The sequence below is a fragment of the Penicillium nucicola genome (assembly GCF_028828085.1).
Source record: "Penicillium nucicola strain IBT 29836 chromosome Unknown utg000010l, whole genome shotgun sequence".
NCBI lineage: Eukaryota > Fungi > Ascomycota > Eurotiomycetes > Eurotiales > Aspergillaceae > Penicillium > Penicillium nucicola.
In genome coordinates, this window is record NW_026643134.1 from 5,807,649 (window position 1) to 5,825,340 (window position 17,692).

Below are 17,692 nucleotides of genomic sequence, written 5' to 3' on the forward strand. Positions count from 1 at the left end.
AGAAAGGCCAAAGAATATACACCACATCGGCTATTCCAATCTAAGGCGCATTAACCCAGTTGAAAGCCGAATTTACCTTCGCACGCAGCACAACATATTCTGTCTCAGGATACGCCCCATCAGACAGCACAGAAGGTTCAGCCCCCTTCCCAACACGGTAGATCTGGCAGTGCCAGATACACTCATGAACAGTCAGTCTCAGGGCAATAATACAAGCACAGTTCTGCTGGACCAGTGTTTCCCGGGCCAACCCCACGGCATACTCATAGTGGTCATAGTGGTGCTCCGGGGTGTTAGTGTACAGCGTGACCACGCCAATTGCAATCTTGGGGGTTTTGTGAGTAACACTGATTGAGAAGCTCATTGTACTGGGGCCCAGCATGGGAGCAGTTCGTGGGAAGTTGTCCCAGTGCAGTTGGGTTCCTCCCCCGAGCGCATCACGAATTAAGCTCTCTAGGTAGTTCCTGATGGCTTGTGGGTTACCTCCCGGGATGGGAACTAGCTGGATTGGATCGGCGTGGGCCATTGTTGAACTAGGAGTAGAGGGTTGTTAGCCTTGTTTCTTTGGATTGAGCTTCATACCTGGAGGGTCACCGTGATGTCTGGGGATAATGGAGGTGGTAGTTGGCTTGTGTTGGGCTGCTCACGGGATATCTGGGGTTTGTTTTTGACTTATATAGACATGACCCCTGTGCATATTTGCTGAATTATTGTCGGTTTGCTCTATGGCTCATGCTCTGGCAACCAAGCTGAAGGATATGGGATAAATGAAGGAGTTGCTCATGAGTGCTATGTTCAAACTCAGACATTGTACAACTATAAATACCGGGCAGTTTCTGTGGTGATTAAGCTAAATTTATGCCGATAGGTTGCATACTTGGGAGCCAAGATTAGGGTGATTCTTGGGTATATTTTGTAACCTCCTGCTCACCCAGTCGAGATTGAAATCGACCCTATCCGCAATATTTTGTTAGCAATAAATAGTGAAGCCAGCCCTTCATTTACGCATCCAACGGCATTATTATCAAAGCATAGGGCTGGGTTACTGTTTCGATAACCCCAATCTCAATCTTTGGCATAACCTGTGAGGAAGGAAGGAAACTGTTTCTAGCCAGCACCTGCGCTGTTTGTTCGACCATATCTGCTCACATAATGAGCAATGAACGCAATGGCCTAGACTAACTTGGGTCTGATGTCTTTGACCAGGATAAATGAAGTCAAGTCAAGAACGTGGACGATGGTGTCCACGGAGAATCCACAACTTTGGAGGTACAATGGGAGCGATAAATATGCTGTCCTAGCCATGCACCAAGTATGCTCAGTTTGATATGCCGTACGTTCTCTCGTGATATCACTCCCGATTGGGCTGACATAGATTACAGAAGCCCTTACCCCGAGAATGAAGCAACGTTCCCGAGAGAAGCAGACAGGTGTGGCTGTGAAGAAATCTATTGGAGATGATTGTTGTAGTCTTGATCAGAAAGAATTAGGAAAACCGGCAAATCCAATATATGCACCTCGTCAGGGCTTCTTGCAGAGAGCTTCATATAGTACCCTTCGCATGCCAATACAACCGGCGCACGAGTCATCATTCTTACTCAAAATGCCAGACAGTAATACATTTCTTAAAGCAATAAATACCAAAAGAGGCTGAGGTCTCAATGACTTGAGTGCCAGAGCGACTACCGAATTTATTGACCAACCATCTGGGTTCAAGGAACTAGTCAAACACATCAAAAAAACCACAAAAGCCATCCAGACGCCGACCCAGGAATCATGTATTGCAGTACAAGCACCAGAGGGAGAGAAAAGAAAAGAAGGGGGAAAATGCACCCGTGTGCCCTCAAGTATTAGACAAGCGAAAGGTAGAAGGAACATTCCTCTGGAGCATCAAGAGGAAGATTAGAAGGAAAGAAAAGCAACATGGGAAGTAAAAAATACAACTGGGGAAACAGTGAAGAAAAATCATCAAGTGAAGAGCAAAACAGAGCAACGCAACCTTGGCCAAAAGAAAAAAAAAAACAGCCATACGCCGGATTTGACACGCCTTCAAAAAGAAAGCAAATTCCAGACCACCGAGTCAAGCCCGTTCCGTTTTTTGAGTCGTGCGAATCATTAACACCTGCCCATGCCAAACATTCGGCGGGAAGAGCCGAAATGGGAAAAGAAACTTCCAGAAAGAATAGAGCAAGCCGCCGGTTCTAAGCATCAAACGTATATTTCCTGCACGGCGAATCAAATTCCATATATCTCAATATGAAATGGAGCAAGGTTTTGCACCTCACTTAGGCCCGGCGCATGCCCTGGGTAGGGATGGCACCAGGTTGCATGCCCATATTGGGGGGCATGTTATAGCCGCCGTGGTGGTCATATCCGGTGGACATACCATTCATCATGAGAGGTCCAAGGCCCTGGGCCTGGGAGACAGGGCAGTCCTTGTGTGCTAGCAACAGGGTCTTCAGATTGACAATCTCCTCGCGCAGCTGTGTTACAGTGGAAGTAAGAGCGTCGTTCTCTGTCGTGAATAGCTCCACCTTGGCTTGCAGGTTAGCGAGCCATTGCTTCTTCCTTTGACGACACTTCAATGCAGCAACACTGTAGTACGAACGTTAGTAATAATCATGGATATATAAGACTGATGATCTTACCGATTGCGCTCAAGGAAGTTGCGTCTCTTCTCCTCATCGGTCATCTTCTTCGGGTCCATGGAGTACTTCTTCATGTCGTCGTCATCATCATCGTCCTCATCTTCCATGTCTGATGGCATTTCCATGGCTTTGACCTTCTTGTTGGGTCCCTTTTGGTTATCATCAGCCTTGCGGCGGTTGTTGGGGGCTGGTGCCTTGGCGTTCCGCTTGCCCTTGCCCTTGGAGGGCTTAATGTCCTGGTCAGACCCATCTCCGCTGTCACCATTCGTGTTCTGAGAGACGCGTCGAGCAGCGGCCCGAGTCTCGTTTTGCATAGCATGGTTCATGGGCATGTTGTTCTGCTGTCCGCCCTTGGCCAGCATGAAAAGTCCGTTGGCAGCATCGGCCGCGTCATGCTGGGTGAAGTCGGCAGGGCGGGAGGGTTTTACTTCCATAGCGGCCTGGTCCTGCTCGTTGGGGTTGGAGGTAGGTGCATTCGCGTTGTTCTTCTTAGCGGCCAGCGCGGTGCGATGGAAATCAATGGTGGAGGGAGTTGCGCCACCGTTCTGAAGTTGTTGCAGGAGAGCTTGTGAGTTGGGACTAGGGGCTGGGAACATCGAACCACCACCTCCCGGTGTCAGTCCAGTCCGGAGCGAAGATTCGTTGGGTGTAGGGAAACCGCGACCGATGCTGTCGAAGTAGTCATTAGATCCAGTGGGCCCTGGAAGCATGGCCGGACTGAGAGGTCCAGAACGCAGGGAGTTGGGCCAGTTATACCCGCCAGCAGAGCTTGTTCCAGGCAAAGCCGGGGAGGTGAGTGAAGCCACCGGGGGCAGAAGGGATTTGCCCGGGGTTTCGGCAGATGGATTTCCACTGAAGGATTGCTCAAATGGATTGGGCTCCAGCGAGAATGGGTTGTGCATAGAATTAAAGTAGTCCGGGGTATCAGACGCAGTAGGCGCACCAGGGCGCGGAGGAGGCGCCAAAGAGTTCTTGTCTTGAGTAGGCTTATTGTCCTTGGAAGACACGGCCTGCGAGTCTGAAGGGAGGATTGAGTTAGCAATGACGCGTGACAGCTTGATGCGATCGCAAATAGGTACCACGGTGATTTTGCGATCGTGTTGGGGGTTTCATGATGAGTATGTGGTGGGGAGGAAATCAATGACGCCAGTGAGTGAAGTCATCGCGACGGCAAAGGGCTGAGGGGATTTAAGGCTCGGGGGGCGTGGCGTATTACCAAACCAAAAGGGGGGATTTTCTTGAAGCATAATGCACACACGCGAACGAGCGAACATAAGACCAAAGTACAAGGATGAAGCAATGACACGAACCTTCTTTTTCAGTCTTCTTATCCATCGGAGAAGACATGTTGGAGCGAAGAGTGGTCACCGAAGCGACTGCAGCAGACATCGCAAGAGTATCACTCTCAGAAAATGATATAATGATCTCGAGGCAAACAGTGGCTTGCCTAGGGGGATGGAAAGAAAGGAAGAGAGTGACGTAGGGGAAAGAGGGATATGATGAAATTTAGGGAATTGGGGAAATTTAGGGAAAAAGACGAAAACCCAGAGTTACAGTCCAGGTACCGTAACAAAAAAAACAATGTAACGCGCCGATTAATAATGCTTAGGGCTTCAGGTTTAGTTCTACCCTTCAGGGCTGACTACTGTATACTGTCCTGTAGAGTGTCTCCTCTTTAAATCTGGGCTCTCTCCATAAACCTGTTCCCTCCGTCTCGACATGCGATGTTCCTACATCGCTTACAATGACCATTTCGAGGTGGACCCTCGATCACTCCAGTACAGTATACATTTGCCAGTCTTGAGCACGATCAGATCTGGGACTATAATTGGTGAAGATAGTCTTACAAAACACAACCCTACCCATGATTGGCTCTCAACTATGCTCATGGTTGTTTGCAAACCCTGATACGGGAGGGTGTGATATGTCGGAAGAAACCAGATATTCATTATGTCACGGTGACGACAGGAATTTCTCCCGCTGTGGACCCCCAGTTGTCCGTGTAAGCCAATCAAAGACTGTATTACTCTCGCCAAGGCGTGGGATTCAAGACACAAATGTCGAGGAATGCGGTGAAAAAGGAAACGATGACGCAATCCACTCTCACGTGTTTTCTTGCCACTGGTATTCTAGACGTTTTCTGTGAAATCCCCATCCTGAGCAGATGGTCGAGTAAATCTGGCAAACTCATTCCGTGGAAAGAAAGGAGTATAACCCATGTTCGAAGGTTCGTATTATTATCTTGAGAATCAATGGCAAATGGGTACGCGTCGGACAGGTCGAGATCGCGTGTCTCGGCAATTCCTGTTCCAACGCATTAATATGATTGCTGGGATATTTCATCATCCATATCACATGATCCAGGGCGTGATCCAGGTCTCGCAAAAGTACTTTCATCCATTGTGTACAGTATGCACTAACTTATGTCCAGAATCGAACACCTAATACGAGTAGAAATCATCAAAGGGAAGTATCCGAATACCAAGACATAGATTAAGTGGAGCAAACGATCTGAGCTTGAACGTGCAGGAATTCCAAGATTTGAAGATCTAGATGATCAATCGCTAGACCAAGAAACTAACTTTGCCTTTGTATTGAAGACGTCTAGGATAAGGCTTTTTCAACGCCACTTGTGGAGAGCCGTTGCCCCACAACATCTATATACTCCTGATACTACTGTTTCCCTACAGTATGCTTGACTTACTTCTCATTAAGATTGGTCTTTCGCAGAGCCGTTGAGTTTCGGAAAGGATAACATGCCCCGCGCGCTCGTGTTTACATACCTATGCCAGTTAATGACCCCTTACAGCCTTACAGTTCCATCGTCAACCCCTTTCAGACGCTTAGTGACTTGGTTGTTTCACATGTCAAAACAATGCTATTAGTTATATCTTGACTCGTAATTTTTAAGTCAAACTCTGCATGTCGTCAACCCTAGACAGTTGCTTTATAATACGTTGATTTTGATTTCAGAAATCAGATGGTCAGTATTGTCTAGATGCGTCAGGGTTATTCTGATCACCCCCCCTCCGGTGTCCAGTTCGAAAGCAGGATTTCAATTAACGCCAAACAAGACATTTCAAGGGGTTGAGAGGTTGTAAGTCCATATCAACAGCTTGTCAATCAACCCGAAGCTCTTAGAGGCCTTGAACAGTGAAAAGTGGACTGAAAGAGGAAGCTCACGCCGTCGATGTATATAACTGACCATAAGTACAATCAACCTCCCAAGTCAAGTTCGATACCTCAAGTATCTTCTCTCGCTATTTGCTTGAAAGCCATGAACTATACAAGCACATTGGATCAGAAATTCAGCCAAGTCGTCAGTCTATCCCGCTCTGAGTGCCCTTCCATTTCAGCTGCCAGAACTACATCGCAGGAAGCAGCGAGTTGTCTAATACATACATATGGATCGCACAGGCGGAAAATGTGATTGTATTCAAGTTGATGTTCGCCATCTCAGATTCATGGGTAGTCGTCTTTGAAGAATTCGCAGTCATGCTCTATGTACAGCTCCAAAAACAACCTCACGATCCCCGATAAGTAGAGTAATTCCAAGGACCAAGAAGAACGGGGACATGGTAATGCTTCCAGCCCTCCTCGCCTTCCTTTCCACGACCCTTCACTGTAAACTTGACCTCAACCTCGGGCCAGAAACTCTCCACGCCCTGAGCCTCATACCAAGGCCCGACATCAAAGCGTACAGACCAGTTGGTCTTGCTGTCAGCCGCAGGCAAAGAAGCAAGGATCGCAGGGACCGATTGTGACTGTGATGCTGTTCCGACCGGAGTCCAGGTAGCCACACGGCCGTCGGCGTTTGTGGTTGCGCGGAAGGTGGCGGGGTTGGCCGTTGTGGAGGGGCTCAGAAGGGTCAGGGTGACTGGCAGGTTTGCTGCTGGTGTGCCTGACAAGGTGTTGAGACAATGGCAGGTGATTGGATCCCGGGCTGCCATTTTTGGGTTGGAGTTGGTGGGTTTGGATTGCGGATGTGGGGATGTGGATGAGGAGGGGGAGATTTGTTGCTGAAAGAGAGCGAGGCGGTTGTTTACGCGACCGGTATTGGAGGGGGACTGGGTGTCCATTCAGAGAGGATGAGGTTTGGGAGGAGAGAATGAAAAGGCAGAAGGGGGGAACAGAGTATATTTCTATCTGGTTGTGCTTCGGAGGATACCGATAGGGTGCGGAGAGTGCCATGCAGTCTACTGGCTTCGCCCGATCGACTTTGGCTCTTTTCTTTGCTTCTTGTTCGTTTGGTTGGTATTGTGGGATTATAATATCCCTCTCATGACCACGAATATTGTGTGTTTTGTGCAGACTTGAATTGGCATTAGCAGCAGTATTCGCAGTATTCGCGGTATTAGCATCATTAGAATCAAATGGCGTCGGGTGGATTGAGGTTCCAGTAAACACCGCGCAAGAATGAACAGCCCCAAAAGACCTCACATCATGTCCAAGTCATCAACAGATGTGAAAGGGGAAAAGTGTCCAGGCCAGACTGTCTTCCGGAAAGTTCGACGGTTTGCGGGGCAAATAATCCAACTTCACTTGCCTTTCCCAACTTCAACTTCTCCCCTCCAACAATGTCTTCCGCTGTGGTTCAGGGCGACGATCTCGACATGGAGCCTACGCTCCAGTCGGTTCTTAACCAAAATACTCTCCGCTGGATCTTCGTCGGAGGTAAGGGAGGTGTGGGTAAGACCACCACCTCGTGCTCGCTGGCCATCCAGTTGGCCAAGGTGCGCAAGTCGGTCTTGCTGATCTCAACCGACCCCGCACACAACTTGAGCGATGCGTTTGGCCAAAAGTTTGGAAAGGAAGCGCGTCTGATCGATGGTTTCTCGAACCTCAGTGCGATGGAGATCGACCCCAATGGCAGCATTCAGGACTTGCTGGCTACTGGAGACGGCCAAGGAGAAGACCCCATGGCCGGATTGGGCATGGGCAACATGATGCAGGATCTGGCATTCAGCGTAAATGGCCTCGCACCCATTCACATTACGTGTAACCTGTCAAGCTAACTTTGGTGGCGCTAGATCCCCGGTGTTGACGAGGCCATGTCCTTTGCCGAAGTCCTCAAGCAGGTCAAGTCGCTCTCATACGAGTGCATCGTGTTCGACACCGCTCCGACCGGCCACACCCTCCGCTTCCTCCAATTCCCCACCGTGCTCGAGAAGGCGCTAGCGAAGCTTTCGCAGCTGTCATCTCAGTTTGGCCCGATGCTGAACTCGATTCTGGGCGCTCGGGGCGGTCTGCCCGGAGGCCAGAATATGGATGAGCTTCTTCAGAAGATGGAATCATTGCGGGAGACCATTAGCGAAGTCAACACGCAATTCAAGAACCCGGACATGACCACCTTTGTCTGTGTCTGCATTGCGGAGTTCTTGTCGCTCTACGAAACCGAACGTATGATCCAGGAATTGACCAGCTACAACATTGATACCCACTCGATCGTTGTCAACCAGCTGCTGTTCCCCAAGGAGGGAAGTAACTGCGACCAATGCACGGCCCGGAGAAAGATGCAAAAGAAGTACCTAGAGCAGATTGAAGAGCTCTATGAGGATTTCAATGTCGTCCGCATGCCGATGCTTGTTGAGGAAGTACGCGGAAAGGAGAAATTGGAGAAGTACGGACCCCAAACGGATCCCCAGGAATGTTTCAAGCTAACGATTATCCTGCAGGTTCAGTGACATGCTCGTTAACCCATACGTGCCTCCACAGTAGAGGATGCGAGATATACTCCACTTATGTAGGACGAATTATGAAAAGATTAGAGAATAATACATGCATGATGGACATGATATGATATATATTATACGACTGTAGATGATGTATGATGGAAGGGAGCGAGAATATAATTGAGAGACTGGAACACTCCATCTTCACCTTGTCAACTTCCCTTCATTCTATATCCCACGGTACAACGCACACATCTCGAACGCAATTAATATAGAGTTCTTCCCACTAAAAATCCACTTCTTGGCAATTGGAGAGGAAAAAGGATTCCTGTCCCAAAAGCGAGAGATGCAGATGCCCTCACTGCAGCATTGTGGCCCCGCGGTCGAAGACGACAATCCGTGGTGCCACGACATCACCGCAGAGCCAAATTGGCGCCGCATAGGTTTGAGAATCTGCGGTGAGAGAGAGAGAGACTTCCAGAAACAAATCCACACTCACATCCCCCCAGGGTCTGTGAATCACCTGTAATTTGTCCCTGGAGTTGATTCGAGACCAATGCTTCGCCATGCAAGCCTCACTTCTGACCGTGACCTGGTCCTCGGTAGTAGAAGAAGAAGGCGGGAAGGTGGGATGAAACGCCCGGGATACCTGTTCCAAGCTCAATAGCGACATTCAGAAAAAGCGTTGGGCTTCGTTGCCTGATGAAAGTGAGGCGAGTTCGATTGTCAGCCGAAACCCCCGACTTGAACCTTTCTCCCCCTGTGGACATTCCGGACCATTGTCCTTCCGCGGTTTAATCGTTCTGCATCTTGCCGAGATTGTTGTTCGCGGGTTCGTCGAGAAGTTCCATGCTGCCATGTGGAGCGTGCACTAGGAGGGAAAGGGAATACGCGGTCTCCGTCTCTGCGTCTCTGTGGGTTGACCTCCTGTGAGATCATATCCGAAGGATCAGACAGGCCATTAGCGCACCTGGGACTGAGGCCTGTCTCATTTGTCGCTCATCTGCTCGAGTACCATCCACCCTATTTATACTCCAGGCTTTATCCTTTGCGGAATGTCAAAAGTCCCACTGCGAGTATCCAGGCACGGTCCGTTTGTGTCGGTGTCGACTGGCATCTGACCAACACTTCCTTCGCCTTGTCTCGTCGCCTCACATCTTCTGACAATGTCCCCCGACCAACAGTACTGGCTTCCGGGGTATGGCCTGTCCCGACATATTGTCTTAGGGCATATTCATTACTTCTTGGGCCCGACTGCGTCAGTCAGACCCTATAGCTATCAGGTATGTCAGGCTGATACTCGTACTCCACTCTGAGTAACTTGTTCTAATCATATATCATTGGCGATAAAGGGACGTGAAGGATATCTCATCAACGGCGTGCCTCTCACGCGGGTTTGTTCTCCTTTCATGACTTTTCCCATTCGACATACCTCAATTGCAAAATTGCAAGCCCACAAGAAGATCGAATCCTGATGGTCTTTCATAGGAACAAATTGATGACCTCGCAACTATGTCCCGGGAATACGAAAGACAAGAGGCAGCTCGTATGACCCATAACAATGGCACTGCAACCTCCAGTCCAGGAAGCGATAATTCATCCTATCACACCTCCCATGAGACCTTTATCAATGAGATTATCCCGATCAACACGTCTGCTCCACGCAGACGGGACCAAGATTCGCGAGGTCGTTGATCCTTTCCCTGAATGCGAGTGCGCTACCTTCCATGGAGAGAATATCTCACTTCCAGCCCTGGTTCAATCCTAGGATTTCCTCTCAAGGACAGCCCTTTGCCGGATATTATCCATCAAGTCCATTCTGCTCTTTGTTTTCACCTTGGATCCTCATGTCCATGAGGCAGAAACTTGGCCATTTCCTGGACGTTGAACCTCGGTATTCGCCGGACTCCATGGATCAAATCCAGGTGGTTCGGTCCAGTGGGTGGAAGTGAGCTCGGCCCGTGGATGCGAGCAGTTATTGTGAACGCTTGCCATGTGTCTTTGGGATAACAGGATCTTCACCTTTGTTCCATTATTGTGCACTCGGTCTTTTTCGGTTCTCTTCTCATACAATTTTGCACAATGGCAGAAGAATATACAATGTCTTATGACAGGATTAATACTTGTATCTGTGGCGCCTTAAGGAACCATTAGATATAAGCCTCGACATTGGGTATACCTGTCTAATTTTTTTTTTTTTTTTTTTGATTTTGCCCTTTGTCTGGCACTGCTGTTTCTACCCTTTCTCCATTTGTTTCCAAAGCGTCTCGGGTTGATCGGGTAGCTTGTACACGTATGAAGACATAGATATAAAAGGGCTATACCCTATAACTATATAACGTCAACATTTCTTCCGTTTCGTCTTAGTCAATGCATTCATCATTCCATGTGAGCCTCACAAGACTAGGTTTTATGAGGCCAGTAGTTAACGTCAAATGCGAGTTTCTTGCCCATCTAAATTCGGATATACGTATTTCATAAAAGTAGGTCAGGTGCCAGAAGTGCCACTGGTCAAAAATCTATGGACCCCAATGTGGGATGCTTAGACCCCCAAATTGCCAGATGTTCCATTTTAATGCCCTTGTTGGCCAGAAATTCCTCTGCAGTAAGTCCTCGGTCATCTCTCAAGGTAGTATCAACCCTTCCAAACCTTAATAGCCACATAAAGACTTGGATATAGTCTCTCAAATGCTCAGTAGATCTCGAGTATTCCTGATTTACCTCATCAAGCCTATGCCTCTTAAGTTCCTCCCAAATCATGGATGCAGCAATATGAAGTGCGGTTCCGTCCTTGCATCGCGCGTTGGCGTCAGTTCCACTGAAATCGAGTAATTGTACGACGATAGGGAGGCATGCCATTTTTGTTGTGACATGCAAGGCCGTGTATCCGGTCAAATCTTTCGCATTGACATCAATTCTTTCGGAGGCCAGAAGTACTTTCAGTGTCATAGACTCCCAGCGACAGTGTGCTACATGCACCACTGCGGTATGGATTGCAGCCCTTCCGCGGCCATCTTTCTGGTTGATGTCGACTTTGGAGGACCCAATGAGAACTCTCATAACATCGAAATTCTTCAAAGCAGTTGCAAGGTGAATAGGGGCTCGTCCGTCGTCGTCTAGGATGCTGGTATCAATTGACTCTGACTCCAGAAGTAGCTCTATCAGGTCAACCTTTGTAAAACCTACGGCCATATGCAAAACAGTGTTGTTATTGATGATATCCCGAATATTGACGTCAAACTTTTTGGACATCAGCATTATCCTGATAAGGTCTTCAGATGGGTCAAGTATCGCCGCGTGTAGTGGTGCATGTCCAAGCCAGTTTTCGGAGGACACGTCAAGGCTTTCCATGTTAAGAAGATACTCGAAAGTTTTGAGATTCCGGGTCAGCGCGGCTAGCTGAATGGCAGTTTGTCCCGTAGGGTCCTTGAAATTGATATCGCAGTCGCCAAGGTTGATCACTGCCTCAACAAGTAGATCGTGTCCGCTCACAACGGCAAGATGGAGTACAGGGGGCTCGAAAGGGTATCTGTTTGTCCAGAATCCTAGAGTAAGGTTGGAATCCACGGATCCATATAGTAGGGTGTGACTTGGAAAAGACCTAAGACTTTCTGAGACCGGAGACAGCTGCTTCGCTTCTAGAAGACTGACTAGAAGTTGGCTCAATCTTTGATCCAACCCTCTGAATTTGAGAAGATGAGAGCACCAATAAAGCTTTGCATAGCTGCGAAGATGAAACTGATTCGAGGTTTGGTGTCTTGGCCTGACCTGCGCGAGCGATTTTCTAAAGTCCAGCTCGTTTTTATTTGTAGATCTCAGAAGTTTAAGTGCAAGGCTCCGAATGTTTCCTGAAGATGGCAAAGCAGCCTGTGCTATCTTCGCGGGGATTGAGCCAGCTTTAACTTTGGGGATAACTGTCGTTGACAGCTGGGTTCCGAACACGTTGTAGCTCAAGTAAGTGATGATAATACCGGCCATGCGTGCGTGTGCATGCTCAAGGTTGACATATTCGGGCTCGTCTAGTACAAACTGTCTAAAGCTGGGATGCACAAGTCGAGCTGTGCGTTCCTCCTCATCCAGGATTACTAGGCACCCGCAGCATGAGAGTGTAGCATTTATGTCATTTGGGAGTCTCGATGGATCCCAAACGATATTGCCGGGAACCACGCTTAATGCTTCTCGGATTTGTTCAGTAGTTAATGGGGTATGGGCGGCGGTGATAAGCTCTAGTATAGCTCGTTGGTTCAGAGCTCCGGGCCTCTCAGATCTCTGCAAAATGCGAGAGAATGTCTCGCGAAGATTTTGAGAGAGATTCTCCAAGGCTTGACGAATGGCATAGTCTGAGTCCATCATACACATCGTCTCAATTTGCAACACAACCCAAAGAAACATACCCTGGGATCGCTGCGAAAGTGTATCTCGTATCTCCAAAATCAAATGCGGGTCTCCAATGATCAGCCTTCCAGAACTGATGCAGCTTTCCAGCTCTGCTTGAATGAAAGCTCCAATCTCGGAGGAATTGTCAGGGATTTGTGTGATCGTGGCATGTATTAACCCGTCTGTGTCCACTTCCAAGTGACTGTTGGGCTCCAGTCGAAGGGAAATACAAAGGTGTATGGAGAATGTGTTTTGAAGTCTTCTGAGTTCTTCCATCAATATTCGTCTCTCAGAACTTTCACATTCATCAATTCCATCAATGACAACGTAGGCTTTGAAATCAGACACCAAGACACGCTGCAGTAATGCAAACATAGTATCAAAGTCGCCAAGTCTATTCTTATTGAGCAAGTCTGCCATGGCAGAGTCGAAATTGAGGCGTCGAGATTGAATGCGTGCTAGGAGCTGCCGAGCTATAGAACCAATGATGGTTCTGGCCTGAAGACTTTCGGAAATATCGTAGCGGCAAAAAAAGTAGATCACCGGTACTTTGCTGTCTTGGACATGGATATGGAGATCATCGACTAGGTTGGCCAGTAAGACTGATTTGCCGAACCCAAGGCTGGCCGTATAAACGAGAGTTCCAGAACTTGATTGATTCTTCCAGTTTCTATATTCAGCACTCTCATGGAACAGACATGTTGTCCCAGCTTTTCGGTTCTGCTTCCATGCCATTGTATGATCGTAGGTGGAACAGAAATCAAGCATCCTTAGATGTGATTTGAGCTGGCGTTTATAAGAATCGGATTTCGAGACCGCGCTCGAAAATTCACGGAATTTTGAGTTCTTTGCAGCTTCATCAGCTATTTCCTCGGCCATTAGAAGTTGCACCTCGTCTCTCATCCTTGTTGCCCACAACTCAAGGTTGGTTTGTGAAGTTTTCAAGTCACCGTCGACAACTGATGCTTTTATCTGCCCAAGGCTCGACTTTTGTGTAAATTTCAGGAGTTTGTGGCATAGATTGACAATCACAATGAAGTATTCATACATGCATGATTGCAGATGCATCGAACGAGGATATAGTAATGCCATTCTCTCGTAGCGGGGAGCTACTCGGCCGACTTCCATGAAAAGAGTCGACAATCTTTCCAGATATGAAGAGTAATTGGAGATGAGCTAGCCTTATATCAGCTATCCTGGAACTAAAAGAAGAAACGAGTGATGAACGCGGTTTAATGATATCTATCATGGAAGCACTTACTAACAGAGACGTCCGAACCAACGTCCACACTCCACAAGCAATGAGATTCTGGGAGCCGCCTATAATTATATCTCCCAGAGCAGCAAACTGCTGAACCGATTGCAAGACATTCACCATGCGGGGTCCTGAGCAACGTCTTTTGCCTGTTGCCGCTGTTGCTGCTTGGTCTAGTTCCGCAGTGAGTCGCATGACATCTGTGATATCAGGAGGCGTATCTCGAAGTCGAGATCTCTCCTCGCGAAGTCTCATCTTTTGGTCGGTAGACAGGTCGGCTTCGTAGAGCGACACTGCTTGTGCCAGGCGAATCTCAGGCTTGAGTCGGGAAGCCAGTGCCAACTGGGACATTTTGTTGAACAACCCGAAGAGGAGCGGTGCATATACTCCGTCTTATATACAGAAGGCACAGCCCTGGCTGTCAGACTAAAAGTAAGGCAGCATCGAGAAAGTGGCTGAGTTGATGTATAGGAAGGCCGGTCCAGGTGATCCACATGGGGGGGCTGATGTGCATCTTAGCGTCAGCGCCTAACGTGTATAGAGTGAGAGCCGAAGGCCTATCATTTGGATTCCAACATCCTAAATATTCTTATGTGCCTTGCGCAGTACGAAATAATAAAAAAAAAGAGGTGGTTATCAGAGACATCATCTTTCATCTCTATAGCCCATTCGTAACAACATAGAATCAGACCCCCAAAACCATGGAGTCTACATCATATCTTGATCTCTTCTCATCTTCTTTCCCCCCTGAATAGACAATAGACAAGGGGACCGCCACATTTCTCTCGTGGCTGCTTTTTTTTGAGATTCCCCGCCTCCCTCCAAACCTCCAGGGTCAGAAATGGCCAATACATAAAGAGGTCAAGCAAAACATCTGACGACAAAGAAGTGAAAATATAGGGAGAGAGCTTTGGAGGAACTGTAAGATGACTAAAGAGGTAAAGAAAATAAGGTGGACCACCGAAGAACGCCAGCCGGATGCCACTCTGCACGGAGTCCCATCCCTCAAACAACCGTGTTGTGACCTACACGGGGAGATCACTAAAAAATGGGTAGGCAGAAACAGGTTTCAAAATCACATAACGGAGAAAAGTTCAGTTTTCGGCATCAGGTCATGCGGGAATTTATTTTGCAACAGCAGAGCTATATGAGTGTTAGCAGTGATCAATGGCGAGGGTCCGGAAGAATGCATACCTCAAGACTTGTGTGCGGAAGAAGGCACCCTTGGTCTTCTCAATGACTTGCTGGTAGACAGACTGGGGAGGGTGGTTCATGATCACGGTGCCCTCCTTGTAGTCGATCTTGGCATCAACCCGGGTGTCGCGGATCAGGTTGACAATCCACTTCTCACCCTCGTCCTGGTTCAGACCGAGGCGAGCGGACAGATCGCTAGAAACCGGTTAGTTGATGTGTCGCGGAGGGAAAGCTCTGTAAGAAGTGAACTTACTTGATATCAATACGCTGGTGGATCTTGCAGTAGCTCTCGGAGATGAGGTGACGGGCAGCCTCAACGAAAGCATCGGCGGCGGAAACAAGGAAGAAATCGCTGCGGAGAACCTCCTCGGCCTCGCCGAGCTTCTTCTGTGCCTCCTCGAAGTCGAAATCGACGTACAGGGCCTTGACGAAATCGGTGATGGGGTCGGTGTACTCGTAGTCCTCCTGGCGCACAACACGGATCAGATCCTTCAATTGCTTCTGGTAGACACCGGAGTGCTTGTGGGGACGGCTGCGGTTGGTGATGACGGCGGCAGCAAGGTAACGGAGAACCCAAGGGCAGCTGGTCTGGATGGTGTTGATGTAGGCGGGGGAGAAGAAGAGGTCGGTGAGGACGTCGCGGGCGGGGTCGTGGTTGAAGAAGGGGAACAGCGACCAGTGGATGAGCCAAGAGCGGTTGGTAAGCTGGGCGAGAGGGTTGTTGAACAGGCGAGTCTCGATGGAGTCCTTGACCTTCTGAACCTCCTCCATGGCACCCTCCCAGTTGGTGGTCAGGATTTCGGAGGCCAACTTACCCCACGTGGCGGAGGCAACCTTGTCGTTGTCGGTAGACAGAACGCGGAACTGGTAAAGCAGCTCAGCGGCATTTCCATAGCTACCGCAGCTGTACTGGAACCGTCCGTAATCGTGGAGGCTGTTCACCATCTCGTTTGTGACACCGTGCTGCTCCTCGAGGAACCGCAAGTTAGCGGCCTTGTCGCTCCGCAAGTTACCAACAACCTCCTCATCCTGCAGCAATTCGGAAATCTTCTCGCTCTGATCCTGGTAGTGCTGTAGCTTGGCCAAAACCTCCTCGCGCTTCTTCACAAACTCGTCGGGAATGGTGTCGGAGTTGTTGATTTCTTGCCACAAGTTGGCAACGTAGTCGGTCATGTTGGTGTGCTTGAGGAGCTCATATTTGGCCCGGGTGATCTCCTTGTCCTCCTCATCGCTGCCGGCGCTGAATTCAAGCAGGGGGAAAACGAGGTGACGGTCGAGGTACGGGATCAGTCGGGGGAGCAAATCGTGCTGAGAGGCGATCTCCTCGGCGGTCCTGGGCTGGTGAGCAGCAGCGCCGCTGAGCAGAGTTTCAGCGGAGGGGGGACGTTGGCTGCCATGATGTATCTGTAAAGATGGCAGAAAGGGGGAAAGGTCTAGAGAGGGGATAACAAAGGCCAACCGCGATCAATGGAGAATTTGCAGATTGTGCGGGCGTTGGTGGCCCTAAACCCTTTTGGGAAGTGGGTGCTAGGGGAAGCGGTGGCAGAAAATCTGAGCAGAAGCACCGAGCATCAGATGTTGTTGGTCCTCCCAGCCTCTGTCCACCTTCATCATTCCCTCTGGTCATTACATTCCGGCCCTTTAGACGTGCAATGGCGTCTCTTCTATCCTCGGGCTCGGCCACTTCAGCCATGCGAAAGCAGGCCACTACCATCCCTCTTCGCGTCAGCTCTGCACAATCCGTGGCTTCCGTTCAGACATGTAGTTCATTTTCCACATTATGTCGTTCGACAAGGTTGTCGGTTTCACGTAAGTGACATTTGCACAGGTCTCTCTTGATACACTGGGTCTGCAAGATTATGTCAAGAGGCACGCTCTTCTGCAATATCTTGCAACCAGCCAACAAGAAAGAAAACTGGGAACAAGTTGGTTCTGCCGGAAAATTCACGATCCTAACCCTTCATTTCCAGATTCTTGCCCTCAGCTCTCACTATCCTCGGCGTTCAAGGCCTCTCTCCCTACCTACCAAAGCCGCACTTTCCTCACTCAACTCCGTCGTCAAGCGCAAGCCCTGAAAGAACAAACTACCACCTCTTCGGCACACGCGACCCCGGTCAAATCTCCCCAGAACCCTATCTCGACTTTGAAACTCGATAATCTTCCTTATTTCGTTCGCCGCTCCGCCTCCAACAAGCTCCCCGTCTACACCGACACCAAGGCCGGTGGTACCAAGAAGCTCACCAAGATCCAGAAGACAGAGGGTGATCTGGATCAACTCCGCAACGACCTGGCATGCGCGCTGGGTGTTGTGGATGGCCACAAGCCTAACCCTGATGTTGCCATTAACCGTCTTACCGGCCACATTGTTGTCAAGGTATGTTATATTCTATATCGATTCGATTCGAGTGAAAACTAACACTGTCACAGGGCTGGCGCAAACCCGAGATTCTGAAGTTCCTTGAGGAACGCAAATTCTAAGAGCTTTCTTCCCTAATACGTGACCTTGGAAGAGACCCTCTTAGGATCTCGGGTCTAGGATGAACCAA

At 49.0% G+C, this 17,692-nt stretch overlaps 8 protein-coding genes across 8 annotated transcripts; 3 read left to right on the plus strand and 5 right to left on the minus strand.

Moving 5' to 3' along the window:
* Window positions 1-40: 40 nt before the first annotated feature.
* N7511_010761 (uncharacterized protein) lies at window positions 41-526 on the minus strand (the record flags this gene model as incomplete). The annotated part of the gene is made up of 1 exon (XM_057133138.1): window positions 41-526. The coding sequence occupies one exon, from the start codon at window positions 524-526 to the stop codon at window positions 41-43; it is 486 nt and encodes a 161-aa protein (XP_056981126.1).
* Window positions 527-2,285: 1,759 nt separating this feature from the next.
* atfA (bZIP transcription factor atfA) lies at window positions 2,286-4,037 on the minus strand (the record flags this gene model as incomplete). The annotated part of the gene is made up of 3 exons (XM_057133139.1): window positions 2,286-2,595; window positions 2,649-3,666; window positions 3,959-4,037. 3 exons carry the CDS (start codon window positions 4,035-4,037, stop codon window positions 2,286-2,288), a joined length of 1,407 nt encoding a protein of 468 aa, XP_056981127.1.
* Window positions 4,038-6,172: 2,135 nt separating this feature from the next.
* N7511_010763 (hydroxyisourate hydrolase) lies at window positions 6,173-6,727 on the minus strand (the record flags this gene model as incomplete). The annotated part of the gene is made up of 1 exon (XM_057133140.1): window positions 6,173-6,727. One exon carries the CDS (start codon window positions 6,725-6,727, stop codon window positions 6,173-6,175), a length of 555 nt encoding a protein of 184 aa, XP_056981128.1.
* A 498-nt stretch (window positions 6,728-7,225) lies between these two features.
* Window positions 7,226-8,332, plus strand: N7511_010764 (ArsA family ATPase; the record flags this gene model as incomplete). Its single annotated transcript, XM_057133141.1, has 2 exons — window positions 7,226-7,615; window positions 7,679-8,332. The coding sequence occupies 2 exons, from the start codon at window positions 7,226-7,228 to the stop codon at window positions 8,330-8,332; spliced, it is 1,044 nt and encodes a 347-aa protein (XP_056981129.1).
* A 1,154-nt stretch (window positions 8,333-9,486) lies between these two features.
* N7511_010765 (uncharacterized protein) lies at window positions 9,487-10,015 on the plus strand (the record flags this gene model as incomplete). The annotated part of the gene is made up of 3 exons (XM_057133142.1): window positions 9,487-9,603; window positions 9,673-9,714; window positions 9,809-10,015. The coding sequence occupies 3 exons, from the start codon at window positions 9,487-9,489 to the stop codon at window positions 10,013-10,015; spliced, it is 366 nt and encodes a 121-aa protein (XP_056981130.1).
* Window positions 10,016-10,831: 816 nt separating this feature from the next.
* N7511_010766 (ankyrin repeat domain-containing protein) lies at window positions 10,832-14,303 on the minus strand (the record flags this gene model as incomplete). Its single annotated transcript, XM_057133143.1, has 2 exons — window positions 10,832-13,873; window positions 13,959-14,303. 2 exons carry the CDS (start codon window positions 14,301-14,303, stop codon window positions 10,832-10,834), a joined length of 3,387 nt encoding a protein of 1,128 aa, XP_056981131.1.
* A 773-nt stretch (window positions 14,304-15,076) lies between these two features.
* On the minus strand, window positions 15,077-16,757 carry N7511_010767 (eukaryotic translation initiation factor 3 subunit E; the record flags this gene model as incomplete). The annotated part of the gene is made up of 4 exons (XM_057133144.1): window positions 15,077-15,095; window positions 15,147-15,341; window positions 15,400-16,579; window positions 16,712-16,757. The coding sequence occupies 4 exons, from the start codon at window positions 16,755-16,757 to the stop codon at window positions 15,077-15,079; spliced, it is 1,440 nt and encodes a 479-aa protein (XP_056981132.1).
* A 41-nt stretch (window positions 16,758-16,798) lies between these two features.
* N7511_010768 (mitochondrial 54S ribosomal protein mL49) lies at window positions 16,799-17,624 on the plus strand (the record flags this gene model as incomplete). Its single annotated transcript, XM_057133145.1, has 3 exons — window positions 16,799-16,955; window positions 17,117-17,520; window positions 17,574-17,624. 3 exons carry the CDS (start codon window positions 16,799-16,801, stop codon window positions 17,622-17,624), a joined length of 612 nt encoding a protein of 203 aa, XP_056981133.1.
* Window positions 17,625-17,692: the final 68 nt, after the last annotated feature.